Here is a 16,507-nt window from a genome sequence, read left to right on the forward strand (position 1 = left end):
TGTTTACAACTTTTCAGACATTGCTTTAAAGGGACGAACAATGTCCATCTCTGTACTTCTTTTAACCTGCTATTTAGCACGTCAGCATGGTGGTAGGCCTCTTGGACTACGTGTGCAAGGGCAACCCCCAAGGGTGGTAAAAAAGAAAATAAAAGGTACTTGGGTCCTTTTAAGACCTTGTGGAGCAGCATAGACATTCTAGCTCTGGACAGCTAACCTAGGGACTGTCATATATGAAAGAAATACATTCCTATCTTGCAAACACGTCATTATTTTGGTCTCTGTTATATGTAACTGAACCTGTCTCCTAAAGAATACATTATGCAAGGTAGTTTTTATTGTCTCTCCTTACAGCTGAGGGAAAAGGGTCAGAGAAGTTAATTTTTTTAGTTATCCAGCTGGTATATGGTTGAATCAAAAGAGCCCAGACTCCATTCTCTTTCTACTAAAATAACAATCTCCCATGATTGAAATACTATGGAATCAAGGAGGAAGGAGACATTAATATGACCTGGAGGGATTGATGGAGGCTTCCTGATGGTGGTGGCAGTTTATTGAGATCTAAAAGATGGGAATGGAGGAAAAGGCATTGTGGACTAATTGAACAGGGTGAACAAAGGTAAGGATATAGGAAAATGTAGAAAAGGCTAAAGAGGAGTTTGTGTCAGTTGTTCTTAGGTGATCACTATTAAGTCTTTGGCTTTATTCAAAATATATTTCAGGGCACCTACAATATAGCAGATAAAAATTAAGACCTAGAAATAGAGTGATAAAATCAGATGTCATAATTTCCTAAATATATGAGAAGATAATGCTACCAGCAATGCCTACATGTTAAAGTCCAAAGCCGATATCAAGCAAAAAAGGCCTTCACAATCAGACTCAACCCAACCTCATATTATGCTATTGCTCTGTGCTCCATATGGATGAAACTCAGGACATGTGAGTTGCCTGAACTCTGACCTTTGTACTTGCACTTCCCTCTTCTTGGAATGCCTTTTACCTACTTTGCCTAGAAATGTCTTTTTATTCTTTAAGAGCTAGACAAAATTCTCCCTTTCTCTGATTCCTTGAAATAGGATGGCTTATTATTGTAGTTTCTTCCCTTCCTGCCTGTCTGCCTGCCTTCCACCAGTCAGTAAAAATGTGCAGGGTTTTTGAGGTATAACTGTGGGAAAGATAAAGCAATATTTTCTTTGTGCTTCATGAAGTTTACATTCTAGAGAGAAAGATCAACTATTAATGAAATAGCTGCAATTCAGTGTGATAACTACTTTGAGAGGAAGAAGAGCCTTCGGGGAAGCTCCTAAGAGGAACTCTACCCTGAATCTCACTTTCCTAGAAGAAGCATTATTTAAGCTGAACCCTTTAGGATATGTAAGAATAAGCCAGGCAGAGATAAGCAAGGCGTGTTTAACAACATGTGCTTTTCACCATGCATTATCCATTTTCATTAACATGTCTATTCATTAGACTAGGAAACAATGTGTTTAAAGGTCCCAAGTGATTCAAAAGAAGAAAAAAAAAAAACCCACCAGGATTAAACACTCATTCAGATTCATGCTAAATGTCTTATCATTGTGCCTTAGATATGTTTATTTTGTCCTTCCTGTATGCAGTATTTCCTACTTTCACTTCCACTTCAGTTTAGCAACTAGAGCTGCTTAAGGTCTCCCACTAGCTTTTAAAAATCTCTTGTAAATTGTAGAGCAGCATCTCTCAAACTTCAGCAATCCTAAGAATCACCTGAGGTACTTTTAAGAACAAATTTTTTGGTTCCACTCTCAGAGATTCTGATTCTATAGCTTTGGGGAGGAGCTGGAGATCCCACGATTCTAACAACCTGACCTGTGAGACCTGACGCTGCCAGTTCACAGACTGCACCTTGAGCAGCTTTATGCTTGAGAAGCTACACAAATATTTTTCAGGATTATTTCCCCCTTGTTCTTAAAAGTGCTCTGCTAGGTTACACTTCTTGGAACAAGAGTGGTTTCTCTGTCCAGGTAGGTAAGGCTTTTAGGGGAACCCCTCTAAGAAAGACGGGCCAATATTGCTACTTTCACATAACAGTCACATTCTTCACTTGGACAACCGTTTTATTTTCCCGTTGGCTCTAAGTCCAAAATGACAAGCCTAAGTAAGGGCTTCCCAGTAAATGAGAAGCTATGAGTATAGTAGTCAACAAACTGCCCTCTGCAAGGGTAATGCAAGGCAAAAAAAGTGAATTAGTTTGTGAATGGTAAGTAGGTCAGGTCTTCTGTTGGTTTTTTGTTTTGTTTTTGTTTTTGTTTTGACTTGGCTTTTAAAAAATCATCCCAATCTAAATAGAACTTTTTTTTTTTTTTTTTTTTTAAATGGAGTCTTGCTCTGTCACCCAGGCTGGAGTGCAATGGCATGATCTCGGCTCACTGCAACTGCTGCCTCCCAGGTTCAACTGATTCTCCTGCCTCAGCCTCCCAAGTAGCTGGGATTACAGGTGCCTGCCACTGTGCCCGGCTAATTTTTGTATTTTTATTAGAGATACGGTTTCACCATGTTGGCCAGGCTGGTCTCGAACTTCTAACCTCAGGTAATTTGCCCACCTCGGCCTCCCATAATGCTAGGATTACAGGCGTGAGCCACCGCGCCTGGCCAAAATAGGAATTTTATAATTTTACAATAAGAAAATGATGAATCACTGAACTTTTAAGAAAGCTTTCAGTAATTGCTGACATTTGCCTCCATGTGTATCATGTTTAAGAGTCTTCAAAGTTAAGCTTTTAAGAGCCATGAGAACAGGGATCATGTCTCCATGTGAGCATATCCCACAATTCCTGGAGAGTGCTGACGATTTAGAAGATTTGAAAATAGTCAACTTAAAAAAGGAGGAAATTAAACCAACACACAAAAATTGGAAGGATAGTTTTGATGATTAATTAGGTTCTCTCTCTCTCTCTCTCTCTCTATATATATATATATATACACTCTCACATATAAAGAACCTAGAGTATAATCATTTCTTGATAACAAATTAGCTCCCTTATCTCTTCTATTTCTTTCTTATTATGTATTGCCTACAACAGCTCTGTCTGATAGAACTTTCTGGAATAATGGACAATTCCATATCTGCATTGTTTAATACAATACCCATTAGCCCTACTGGCTACTAAGCACTTGAAATGTGGCTAGTGCAACTGAGGAAAGAATTTGTAATTTTGTATTATTTTATTTTAATTAAATTTAAATAACCATATGTGACTTATAACTACTTTTTTGGAAAGCACAGGTCTAGAAAGTAGGACAACATGGTAGTTGTTCATAGTGTGTTCAATTTGTTGAATTAAATAGAGCTCTTTCCTTATAGATGTGTATATGTTTAAAGTAAAAGAGTTAGAAAATGGTAGCTATCTCAACTGCAGGCCAAAACATGTAGTAAAGGAACAAAACAGAGATTGTGCAGTGGCACAATCTCAGCTCATTGCAACCTCCGCCTCCCGGGTTCAAGTGATTCTCTTGTCTCAGCCTCCCAAGCAGCTGGGATTACAGGTGCCCGCCACCACACCTGGGTAATTTTTTCTATTTTTAGTAGAGACAGGGTTTCGGCATGTCGGCCAGGCTAGTCTCAAACTCCTGACCTCAGGTGATCCACCCGCCTCGGCCTCCCAAAGTGCTGGGATTACAGGCGTGAGCCCACCTCTTGCTTATAAAGCAAAGCAACAAGCAGTTAAGAGTAGGGATTCTGCTGATTGTGGCAGCTGAGAAATGAATCTAGATTGGCTAGGTTTGACACCAGAGCAAATATTGATAGCTTTGCCTCTATTGCTAAATTCCTATTGCTTCATAGGAGTAGTTGAGACAAAATAAAGCTGTTTCCTGGTAAGTAAGGATTTTAAAATTTGGAACTGCATTCCCAATAGATGAAAACATTAACAATATAGTTTTAACAATGTCCATGGGAAAAACCACAAAAAGAAGAAAACATGTTTGTTGAAAGATAAATGTACTAAAATCAGCAAATTCTTCCAAAATATCATACCATTATTAATCACTGCCAGGATGGTTCAAAGGAACACACATATTTCTCCTTTCTTTCCCATCAGAGGCAATTATGGAAAATGGTCCAATCAAAAGTGAATCATAGCCTAAACCATAAGAATATGTTATTTACACTCAAATAAATTAATGTCTAAATGTACAGACCTACAACAAGTGCTTGGTCACCTCACTTCTGTAATATGGCAACTTCCTTCTCAGAGAGCTCTTGTCCTCAGCTTCCTGATGTTAGTATCAATCAGCAGTGCCATTTAAATGTTACTTAAAACATCTCTTAGACACAAACCCATTCTCTGGCTCCTGAATGAAGCTCATTGCTAATTCAATTGTGTCTCTATGTCGCTGAACCCATAGTATCCTTTTTCTTGTCACTGACACTCATGTGTTCAGCCTTTTTTTGGTTCATTTTTTTCCCTTTAGTTCACTCTCTTGTCCTTGGCCCCAGAATCATAGCTTTGTTTGCATCCAATGGCCTTTTCACATTGAAAGCACTCTATAAAAATGTTTTTGATATTATATGATATTATAATTGTCCACAAATAACTTTTACATAAATAACTTTCTTGGCAGCCAAATCCAATGGGGGATATACTACTAAGGACCCACTCATATTCTTCATAACCTAACTCTTATTTATGTTCTCTTTTTCTTCTACTTTTCTCTCTCCCTTACTTTCCTACGAGGGTTTTCCAAGCAAGAGACCTGAAACTTCTCCCTTGTCTCCACTATTATTTCTACCTCTAGAAACAAAGTTTCAGCAACAAAGTGTCTTATAGGAAAGTAAAGGCATTGTACTGCCAATACTTGCTAGATGTTTCTTTTACTTCTCAGTGTTTGCCCTTAGACAACATACAATAATCTACACATTCACTCTCCCTATCAGTTGAACCAGGTCCCTCTGACACTTTGTTTAGTGCCATTGACCTACAATATAAAGTACAAGATTTTTTCTTTTATATCTGCTTTGTTTTTATTTTTTATTCTCATAAAGGGACATACACAGATTCTTAGCCCTTTATTTAAGGCCCTGATGTACTAGTTTATTGTTTAGCAAATACTCACTCTTCCCCTAATTCGAGCTTGGCAACATGACTCATTCTGGCCAATTGGGTGTTGGTGGAAGTAAGGTGAGCAGAAGCTTTAACTGTGTTTGTGTCACGGGCTTGATTTCTTGTCCATTGACTATCACAATATGAAAACATACCCTGGATAGCTACTGTCCCACCTCCTGGTCCCCAGAATGAAACTTCTGAAGCAGAGATGCCCCAGCCAACCTGGTACAATGGCACCCCACTCACCCACTTATTCGTGGTTTCACATTCTGCAGTTTCAGTTATCTACAGTCAACCATTGTCTGAAAATATTAAATGGAGAATTCCAGAAATAAACAATTCATAAGTTGCAAATTGCTTTCTATTCTGAGTAGTATGATGAAATCTCTCACTGTCCCACTCCATCTCTTCCAGGATGTGAGTCATTTCTTTGTTTAGGGTATCTGTGCTGCAGATGTTACCTGCCCTTTATTCACTTAGTAGCTGTCTGGGTGATCAAATTGACTATCCTGGTATAGTAGTTTCTGTGTTCAAGTAACTCTTATTTTACTTAATAATGGCCCCAAAGCACAAGAATAGTGATGCTGACAATTCAGATATGCTTAAGAGAAGCCCTAAAGTGTTTCCTTTAAGGGAAAACATGAAAATTCCTGACTTAAGAAAAAAGAAAAGAGACAGCATTGTATGATGAAGTTGCTAAGATCTATAGTAAAAATGAATCTTTCATCCATGATATTGTGAAGAAGGAAAAATATAATCATGTTAGTTTTGCTGTGGCACCCCAAACTGCAAAAGTTATGGCCACAGTGCCTGATAGTTAAGATGGAAAATTCATGTATATAGGATTTGGCATTATCTGCAGCTTCAGGCATCCACCAGGAGATTTGGAATGTGTCATCCATGGATAAGGTGAGACTACTGTATTCTGCAGCCTGAAGCAGCTGTCCTAGCTAACTGATAGAGAAGAAAAAAATGCTTATTGCCGCTGATTTTTTTTTGGTTGTGGTTACACACCAAAAATTGGCAATTACATGAGGTAACAGTAAATGGTAGATCAAGCACTACCATTTACTAGTTGAGATAGAAAATCCATATCTTTAAAATGAAAGGTTTGTGTTCATTGAACTCCAAGTTATTTAACAAGATGGAAAACTCATGATTCTCAAGTATACCTCTCTCAACAGTGCATTTCTATCAAAGAGGTCAGAATATTACCAAAATATAAAAAGAATATTAGAGAAGGTTAGAGCAAAATAAAAAAGCATTCTAGAATCTCTCTAATTTTATTTTCTAAAGCATAAAGAATACTATTTGTTAGGGTGCTGTTCAATATTGAACTCTAAAGTGTCTGCTGAAAGGAGAGGAGAGCGCAATGTCAGTTGGTTGCAGAGTACCAGAGAGTAAAGCATTATTATTTGACTGAGTCAACCTTCAGGGAACTGGATTCACAAGCAGGCTCTAATCACTCTGAGCTCCCGAAGAACAAAGTACTTTCAGTACCTGGCATGAAACAATATTCAACATGTAATGGGGAAGAATAAAAATATTGAGCAAAAAATAGAAACTAGAGAGTATTGAAGTGGAAAAATATCTTTCCTTGTTTCTGCTTGGGTGATTTTAATTTTCATATAGGGATTCCTGCTTTGCATGAGAAGCTAGACTATGTCACATTTAAGGTCATACCCAACCCTAATATATCATGACCTCATATAAGACAGAGCTTACTTAAGGCATTTTCATGTAAGAACCTCAGTGACCCCTTCATTAATGCAAGCTCTAATGTCTCTTAACTTACCTTCCTTAATAAAAAGAAGTCTCTTTAAATACATTTTGTACTTTTGTTTGACACTTACATAAAAATTCCCTTTGGCCCTAGAAATTTCCTGTAGCTATTCAATTGTCATTTGCATTTGTGCCAAGGAACCATTTTCACAAGAACCATTTCTATCAAAAATCAAATTTGCTAATTAGCAAAATTAATACATTTACTTGCAATGAAATTATTTTTTAGAAAGACTTTAATATATGTTAAAGCTTGGCATTCTGATAATATCTTTAAGAAGGAAATGTTCTTACGCAACATGACTAAAATGCCCTAGGGAACTCTGAAATCGTTTTTTCATTAAATAGAGCTGAAATTATGTGAACAACTAGAACATGAGGAAGAAAAGAGGAAAACAAAGTATAGAACACTGGGGAATGAGAAAATAGACTGTGAAAGGAACAGTAATTTGTTCAAGGTTACCCAGTGAGTCAGGAACAAAGGGGAGAGCTGGGACTCTGCCAAGAACCAAAGCTTATCCACATTAATGAGTATGCGCTAAATCTGCCATTTTCAATACATAATGTATTCATGTTTTTTCTACATCAGGGAAGGTATTCATATTTACCATTCTCCTAGAATTTAGCATGTTTTACCTCATAAGTGTTTATTTTTTTTTCAAAAAAATGATAAATACTTTAGCTGCTATCAACCAGAAGCTAAGAAAATCTCTGAGGCAGGTATTATAAGTCCTCTCTAATAGGTTAATTTAGGTGCATAGAGATTAAATAAATTACTTAAGAACATACTACCATGATAATTGGGCCACTTTCATCATATCAAGCTCCTCACAAACCACTATAAAGATCCTTACCCTTAAGGAAGCACAAAGTGGGTTACATTAAGTATGAAAAAGTTGATTAGGCCAGGAATAGTGGCTTACACCCATAATCCCAGCACTTTGGGAGGCCGAGGTGGGCAGATCACTGATATCAGAAGTTCAAGATCAGCCTGGCCAACATGGCAAAAACTCGTCTCTACTAAAAAATACAAAAAACAAAAAAAAATTAGCCGGGCATGGTGGTGCACTCCTGTAGTCCCAGCTACTCGGGAGGCTGAGGCAAGAGAGTCACTTGAACCTGGGAGGCAGAGGTTGCAGTGAGCCAAGATCAGGCTCCAGCCATTTGTACTCCAGCCTGGGTGATAGAGCAAGACTCTGTCTCAACAGCAACAACAAAAAAGATGATTAAAAATAATTTTTGAAGGACTCAAAGTGAGATACAAACCTGGTATTTGGAAGAATGGGAAGAATTTTGATGAATTTGTTATTTGCGACTCATTTTACTAGCTAATCAATTGGGATACCAATTGAACATGTCTACAAAAGACCCTTAGATCTTACTGATAAATTATTTCTACATGAGGATATCTGGCAGTTACGCCACCAGAACCCTAATAGGAGGCTTTGAAATAATTTAGATCCACCACAAGAAAGTGGTCTTACTTACAAAATCAGCTCTCTGTGCTCCAGGCCTACTTCTTGAGAGCACTGCTTACATGCTTTGACAATGGCTATAGTGAAGAGATTTTTTGGGACATAGGATTCCTTCATATATAAATAGATCCCTGTCCTGAATATATTGAAGCTTCTGTGACAAGTTATCTCTCATCCAAATCTGCATGTATCAGGGGAGTAAGTAAGGAAACTATGTTCCCAAGCTGACAGGCAGAAAACAAGGGAGGGAAGAAAGAAACACAGGTAACAGCATGTTAGAAATTAAATAAGACTTCTAACTCTACAGCCAAGCTATCTGGATTGACTCTTGACTCTGCCTCTTACTGTGAGTCCTTGAACCAGTTACTTGACCTCTTTATGACTCATTTTTTCCCAAGTGTAAAAATAGAGAAATTAATAGTACCTACCTCATAGGATTGTTATGAGGATTAAATGAGTTAAAATTTGTTAAGTGCCTACAGCAGTGTTAGGCATACACTGTTACAGAAGTTTGGTAAGTAAAGAAAGGTAGGAAGAGTGAGAGAATAGTGGATGTAGGTACCTTTAAGACATTGCTTTGTTTGCTTCTACAGAGCCCTTTACTTTCCAGTGTTGGGGTCTCTTGGTTCCTTCCAGTAAGCCTAACCTTGTTTCCGGTCTGGTCCCAAACTATTCTTGTTCAGAAAGATTTAAGAAGCCCTAGTTCAGTAGTTCAGGTGATTCAGCATTAAGTCAAGCTTGCTGTTATTCTTGTCCTGACCCTGTGTCCCAGTTTTAATTCCTCATTCTTATAATCAAGTCCCAACCTTGTACTCCAGTTCTGACATTCTGCTCCCCTGTGGCTGAGTGCCAGATTGCAGAACCTGCTCAGGACCGCCAGAACCTGCTCAGGACCGCCAGTTCCTTTGAGGTATTTGAGGTAACATCTCTCAAAAGGCAGCCTATGGACTAGACATACTTTGTTTGGCAGACACAGTGTTTGCACTTTTGAAAATTAGTTGCCTGTATTTAGAAATTGCAAACATGTACAAAATTCCATCTATTTTTTAAAATGATCTGGCACCAGTGGATTCCAAGTGGCAGTTGCTCTCTTTAAATGGCCATGTGCTTTCTATTCCCCACAGGCCCCACTCTGACTGCTCCATTTGTTTCTGTGATTTGCTTGGTCATTGAAGGGATTTGAGGCTGTGGGCTAAAACTGAGAAGAGCCAGTACTTACCAAGCACTTACTTTGTGCTAGGTACTGTTCTAAGTGCTTTCTGTGTTTTACTCATTTAATCAAAGGCCAGGAATCTGTTTGTTGTTGTCCATTACCCTTGTAGCCCTTCTTCTCAGCTTCATATCCCCCGTCTAGCATGCATCTGTGGCTATCCCATCTTGTTTGATCACTATCCTCCACTCATCAGCTAGCGCCCACTCACAAAGCCTTGTTGGACCTCCATAATGTCAACCACTCACCCACATTGTAGCCTATAGCTGGTCTCCAATCTTCCCTGCCCAGCCAGACTCTATCTTCAAGAACTTTTGCCATCATAGTGGTTGTGTTACAGGTACAGAATCCTAGGCTTCATTGGTTTGCTTGATCCTATTATCTCATGCTCCATGCTTTTATAAAACCATAACTTTCATTATATATAGATAGGCTCTACCCTCACGAAACTTTTGTCCACTTCTTATTAGAAGCCCAATAAAATCCATAAAAATATTTATTGATTACTTACTTTAGGTTCCAGACTGTCACAGAAATTGACTTGAATATTCCTTTCATAAGAAACCCAAAGAAGTTTGCTAGTGTCTATGAGTAATTCAGTCTCTTTTCAGTGAGCCACTTAGCAAACTAACACTATTTAAACAGCGTTGTTTATTTTTGTTTCATAATGGGCCCTTGTGTTTTACAAAACATGAATGAAAGAGGGAAATATTTGATGACTAAGATAAGATTTAGAAATTATTAAAAGAAAATTTACAAAACTACATGTCATTCCATAAGATTATTTAGTTTGGGTGAAACTAAATGTGAATTGAATTTAAATTCAGCCAATTAAGTTCTACCACAGTTTTAAAAGAAGGTAGTAATGAAAAGGTTACTTACATAAGGAATTGTGTCCAAAGTATCTGTGTTGACAATTATAGGAGCAGGACTGGCCTGAAAAAAGAAATAGAAAAAAAAATTAAATAATGAATAGTGTATTCTGAGACAGATTATTTCTGTTAACTTATTTAACAAAGAGCTCAACAGGCATTTCTTGAGGACCTCTACAGGCACCATGTCAAGTGTTAGTGGGGTAAATAAAATGACTAAGAGTTTCTGTACCTTCCCCCAACTCAAATATTTGTTACATTTACCACATAAAGAAATTAAGTAAGCATTCATATAATTTACATTCATTTTCTCTTACATTCTACAAAACAGTGCAGGAGGTGAGGATTTCTGCTACGTGTAAGGCAAGGATTTCTAATAAATTGGGTAAGAGTTAAAACTTGTATCTTTTCTTTTTTTTTTTTTTTTTTTTTGTGAGACAAGAATCTCGCTCTGTCACCCAGGCTGGAGTGCAGTGGTGCAATCTTGGCTCACTCAGCCTCCGCCTCCTGGGTTCAGGCAATTCTCCTGCCTCAGCCTCCCAAGTAGCTACGACTACAGGCACACACTGCCACACCCGGCTAACTATTGTATTTTTAGTAGAGACGGGGTTTCCCATGTTGGCCAGGATGGTCTTGATCTCCTGACCTTGTGATCTACCCGCCTCGGACTCCCAAAGTGCTGGGATTATAGGCATGAGCTACCGCACTCGACCTGTATCATTTCTTTATGAAATGACTTTGCTAAAGGAATTTGATTTCTCTCTCAAGGAAGCAAAATTAAACCTAAACCAATATTCATAGTTATTCTCCTCAAACTGCCTTTTGAGAGTATGCTATATTCAATACAAAAAGGCTTCACTTATCAACATCTATGTTTACACATTATGCATGCTCTATCCTGTATTTTCTTTCTTTCTTTTTTTTTTTTTTTTTTGAGATGAAGTGTTCCTCTGTCGCCCATGCTGGAGTGTGCAGTGGTGCAAACTCGGGTCACTGCAACCTCTGCCTCCCCAGTTCAAGCGATTCTTCTGTCTCATCCTCCCGAGTAGCTGGAACTACAGGCATGTGCCACCATGCCCAGCTAATTTTTGTATTTTTAGTACAGACGGGGTTTCACCATACTGACCAGGCTGGTCTCAACTCCTGACCTCGTGATTCGCCCGCCTCAGCCTCCCAATACAGGCGTGAACAAGCATGCCCTGCCATATTTTATTATTTATGCACCTCTAATCATAAACCTTAGAAATCCCTAGATAGAACATTGACAGTCAAATATGACAGAAAATCATATTGGATATGTTCAACTTTCTTTTTTTTAAAAAAATTGTACGATTTGCAGTAATTCTCTTTAAAGTTTAGCGGGAATCTGTGTAAAACTGATACAGGAGTGCTACAAGGCAAATCACTAGAAAATAAGAGATTGCAATCTCTACTTGCATCACCAGTCTAACTTCATGAATATTGAGTAGAGCTATCTTTACTTTTTAGTTTCTAGAATTTTCACAACAACTTTTGCTTTATCCTCCAAAGGATCTTTCATCTTTGTCTCAAATTACAGATTTCATTTAGATAAAGGACATACTTTCATCTTGATTAATAGAGTACTCTTCTATACGACATGGTGGTTTTGGAAAGTGCTCAAATTTTGGGGTATTTCATTAGCTGTGCCCTCTGGAGTTAACAGAGTTAACAGCTTTTTAATGTCAATCTATTCTGTGGAATCCTAATCAAATGATAAAACAAATAGCAATCCAGCAGGTTTTACAAAACAAAATTTCATGTCTTTACCAAAAACACTGGGCATGGAAAACATAACCTTGGCATACATATGTATATAATGGATCAACTAGTTAGTCATAATATTTTCATGATTCTCAATGGGACGTATCTTGCGGGTAAATAAAGACTCTGGAGAAAGACAGTTTTTACTGGATCTCATTAAAAAAAATAATAAGAGGCATGTAGAGAAGAGAAAAAGGTATGAGGTCTGCAGTCAGAAGACATGGGCTCAGGGTTGGTTTAGCAACTTTCTGATTGTATGATTTGGGGGCTCAGTGACTTCCTAGTGGTGTGATCTTAGGGCAAGTCCACTAACCCTCTCTGATTAATTTTCCTTCCGTGTAGAATGGGAATAGTAGTAACAACTTTCCAAAAAGGTTGAAGATCAAATGAGGTGATATAGTTGAGTGTGCTTGGTAAACAGTACATTTCAGAATTAATGTTAAATATTATTAGTAGTAAGTGTCTCTTAAGATAGACTACTGTAAAGATATATTATTGGATGGCTTGTAAACTGTGGTTTCTGAGGACGTCCCGCTGGACCACCGCGTTCATGCCCGCATCATTGTAAACTGTTTACACTGCAGAGATCTCATTGCTGTGTTCGTGGCTACAACTGCACTAATAAGAGGCCTGTTTAGATTGTGGTTCTAAAACAGCTCATGTCAAAGGCAATAATAACAATAATTACTGCTTATTAAGTATGTATTACCATTTATTAAATATATACATAAGCATATATATCCTCATTTAATCTCCACAAAACCATACTGATGAGGCATTATTATCACTATTTCTATGTTATATATGAGGAAAATGAGGCTCAGTGAAAATGAGATTTGACATTTGAATATTGTTTTTTCTGACCTCAAAATTCATTTTTCCCCACTAAGCTGCTTCATAATCCCAGTATCTAGGTGGTTCTATCACAAGAGTCTGGCAGTGATATGTCAGCCCTATACTAGAGTACCATACAAGAACTAGACAAAGCAAAGACCACCCTGAAGGCAAAAGATGCCTAAGGATATTGCAGGTTAGATGTTGAACACAGTCTGGTGAAGCCTTAGTATGTATTTTTAAAAAGGTTTTTAGTTTTGATGACATCTCTCCTATGCTTTCTGTTTGGTTTCCATGACTCACAAAAGTGTGCCTCAAATCCAAGAATAGACTGAAAACTCTCTGAATATCACAGGTAATTCTTGTATTTCCCCATATTTTCTAGTATAGCTTTGATTAATAAATAGGTATTAATTTTATTTGGGGCTTTCATCCCATCTTTGCTTTTTTTTTCTTACAGATTATAATAATGTGTTATGGGAATAAATTTTATACATATGCCTATTACCTATGTAATGCCATTTAAAACTTTTGTATGTTTATGTTGCTATTTTTCATTTTTTAATGTAAATTTAGTCTTTCCAAGAAGACTGTATGTCTAAAAATTGACAAGTATTGTATACTTTTCTAGAATTCTCCACAGCACTTGGGTATACAGAAGGAGCTCAAAGAATACTGAGAAATACTTAGAATTTATTGACTAGAGGTAGTGATAAAGTATAGAAGTAGGTATAAAGGAAAGTAATATATCTTTACGAGCTTTGTAAAGCACTTCTAAAGAACTGGAACCCCAAAATCTCATGATACCAAGACTGTAACTACTTTTCCAATATCCAGTATCACTTTCTTTCTTGGTTTAGTTACTATTACTTAACTAAATTCAGCTTTTATAAAATAATAATTAATAATTTCATAACTCTAGGATGTAGAGTCTGTGAATGGACTCCACTTGAAGTAGAGGGCAAGAATTTGAAGGATAAGATCTATGTTATGTGGAATCTATGTTATATGGAAAGTTTATTATTCCTTCTTGGTGCCAAAAGGATCCAGAAGCCACTGCTAACACCTACCTCTCTAAAAGTCATTAAAAATGCATGAACAAACAAGATTGTGTAAAAATAAACATATATCACATACACCTGACATTGGTAACGCCCTGGTGTGACTGCCAAAGAGATGCCACGGTAGGCTCTTCTGAATGACACACTACCCCACTGTGCTGCTACACCAGGCTCTCTGAAGACTCTCCCACTGCCCTGCTCCAGGACCTTCACAGCCCACCCCAGACTACATAGAGCATAGATGAATTCCAAGCATGGCCTATGAGTGTGCTCTTCTCACCAGTTGGTAATTCCAAATCTTCCTTTAGCTCATCTGGCTCCTGATTCTTAGTTCACTTTTACAGTCAAGAGAGGCTATGACTAGTTTGATCTAGTTTGTTTCTGAGTCTTAAAAACCAACTATCCACTTGCTTTGGTAGTTCCCACCAAGTATTTTCTCCACACTTCACACTGCCCTGCCATATACACCCTCTTTATTTTATTATTATTATTATTTTTTAGATGGGGTCTCGCTCTATCACCCAGGCTGGAGTACAGTGGTGCAATCTCGGCTCACTGCAAACTTCACCTTCCAGCTTCAAGTGATTCTTCTGCCTCAGCCTCGCAAGTAGCTGGGATTACAGGCACCTGCCACCAGGCCTGGCTAATTTTTGTATTTTTAGTAGAGATGCAGTTTTGCCAGGTTGCCCAGGCTGGTCTCAAACTCCTGACCTCATGTGATCCACACGCCTCGGCCCCCAAAGCGCTGGGAGTACAGGTGTGAGCCACCACGTCCGGCCATACACTCTCTTTCTTCCTTTTGGATATCCTCTTTAATTGGATGCCTAAATCAAACTGGTGACTCAGCAGATTCTAGTGTCCTTCTTTAATATGCTTTTTTCCATTAACTGGAAGGAGATTTATGAAAAATCTAGAACAAAATCTTTTTTTAATCAGAAAATTCAAGATTTATCTTTATATACATCTAGGCAAGATTTTTGAAACTATAAGGGATGAAGAAAAAAAAAAAACTCTTTCTTAAGTAAACCAAACTGTGAAGCCTTTTTTTGTGTTGTTTGCCTTTTAAATGACATTCTCTTTCATGCACAGAAAGCCAGTTTTCAGCATAAGGGACTAGTACAGCTAATTACAGAGAAGCAAGAAGCAAGCAGAAGGAATACTGATATAATTTAAACGATAGATCAAGTTATTAATGAATGTCAGCCACCTTCCTATCCTTGGGCTTCATGTGACATACAAATGTTCTCAGATTACATGAACAATTTTGTTTATACTAGTAATAGATAAACTTTTTTTTTTTTTGCTTGCTTCCAAGAGACTCTAAATAAAAAAGAATCTGACAAAATGAATGCAACTTTACAAAGGAGTTCATTGATTCTGACTAATGTGGTTACCTTTTGATATGTGTTAAGTGTCAGATATGGGAAATGCCTCTGACATATGTGGACAGGTGGTCATGAAGCCAACTATGGTGAAGAAGCCTCCTCAAGCAAGGTATTGGCAGGAAATGTAGAGTAGCTAGTCAGCCAAGAAACACTCTCATGTAGCTTAGCTCTGAGAAGTGTAGGCTAATCAGTGGGAAGGTCAAAAGACTTAATCTAGTACCTAGACTTTTAAGAAGCAAGGTAGAAAAGGAGAGAACTAGATCAGCAAGAAATTAACAGTAACACTCATGGTACTAGGAACTATGCAGGGATTTCAGCTGACCCGGGACATGCAAATGGAAGGCAGGTGATTGTCATTACGCCAATTTAAATAGGTGGTAAAATAGTGCAAGAATAACATATGAGCTGTTTTTGGATACCTCTGGCTTATCTTATCAGCCTTACAGGACAGGATTACTGAGTGGGCAAGATTTCTTGTCTATTTAGAGGGACACAGGCCCTATAAATGACTTTTATGTATGGTATGGCATGACATTTTGAAACAAAATGGAAGCCACTGAAAGTTTGAAAATGAGTCCTGTGTATGTGTGTGCATGTGCATGTGTATGTGTGTGATTTCATTATGAGAGGTGGAGATCCCAGAACCTCAAGGTAAATATTAGCTGTTTTAGACTGGCAGCTACAGGATAGCATGCTAGCAAACTTTTTGCTTCACAATTCACACAGAAGATTTCCATCGGGATGAGCCCCAGTCAGACCATATGCTAATCCTGGCTAGGGAAGTAGAATATTGGGGTTACTATGCACATACCCCATCAACTTTGAAGTAAGACATCTAACATTAAGTACCGGATTAGATATGCTGAGTGTTGAACCCAGGATAACTGTATTGTGTATTAGATTTTCCCCCATAACCCTCTATTATGTTGGCTTACTCTGGAAAAAAAAAAAAAATGTGGCATGGTTGGGGGAGTGACTTCCGCCTTCATTTCCTGAATTACATTTTAGTTCTCCATTGGAAT

At 37.9% G+C, this 16,507-nt stretch overlaps 1 protein-coding gene across 19 annotated transcripts in view; it reads right to left on the minus strand.

Annotated features, from left to right (window-relative positions):
• DLG2 (discs large MAGUK scaffold protein 2) overlaps positions 1 to 16,507 on the minus strand; it is a 2,166,992-nt gene that overhangs the window by 784,135 nt on the left and 1,366,350 nt on the right. For all 19 annotated transcript variants that reach the window (XM_034934113.3, XM_063608698.1, XM_055093779.2 and 16 more), the window contains one exon: positions 10,434 to 10,487. In XM_034934113.3, the coding sequence (XP_034790004.1) occupies positions 10,434 to 10,487 (54 nt within the window). The remainder of the gene's footprint in view (positions 1 to 10,433; positions 10,488 to 16,507) is intronic.

The sequence above is a fragment of the Pan paniscus genome, chromosome 9 (genome assembly GCF_029289425.2).
Source record: "Pan paniscus chromosome 9, NHGRI_mPanPan1-v2.0_pri, whole genome shotgun sequence".
Lineage (NCBI taxonomy): Eukaryota > Metazoa > Chordata > Mammalia > Primates > Hominidae > Pan > Pan paniscus.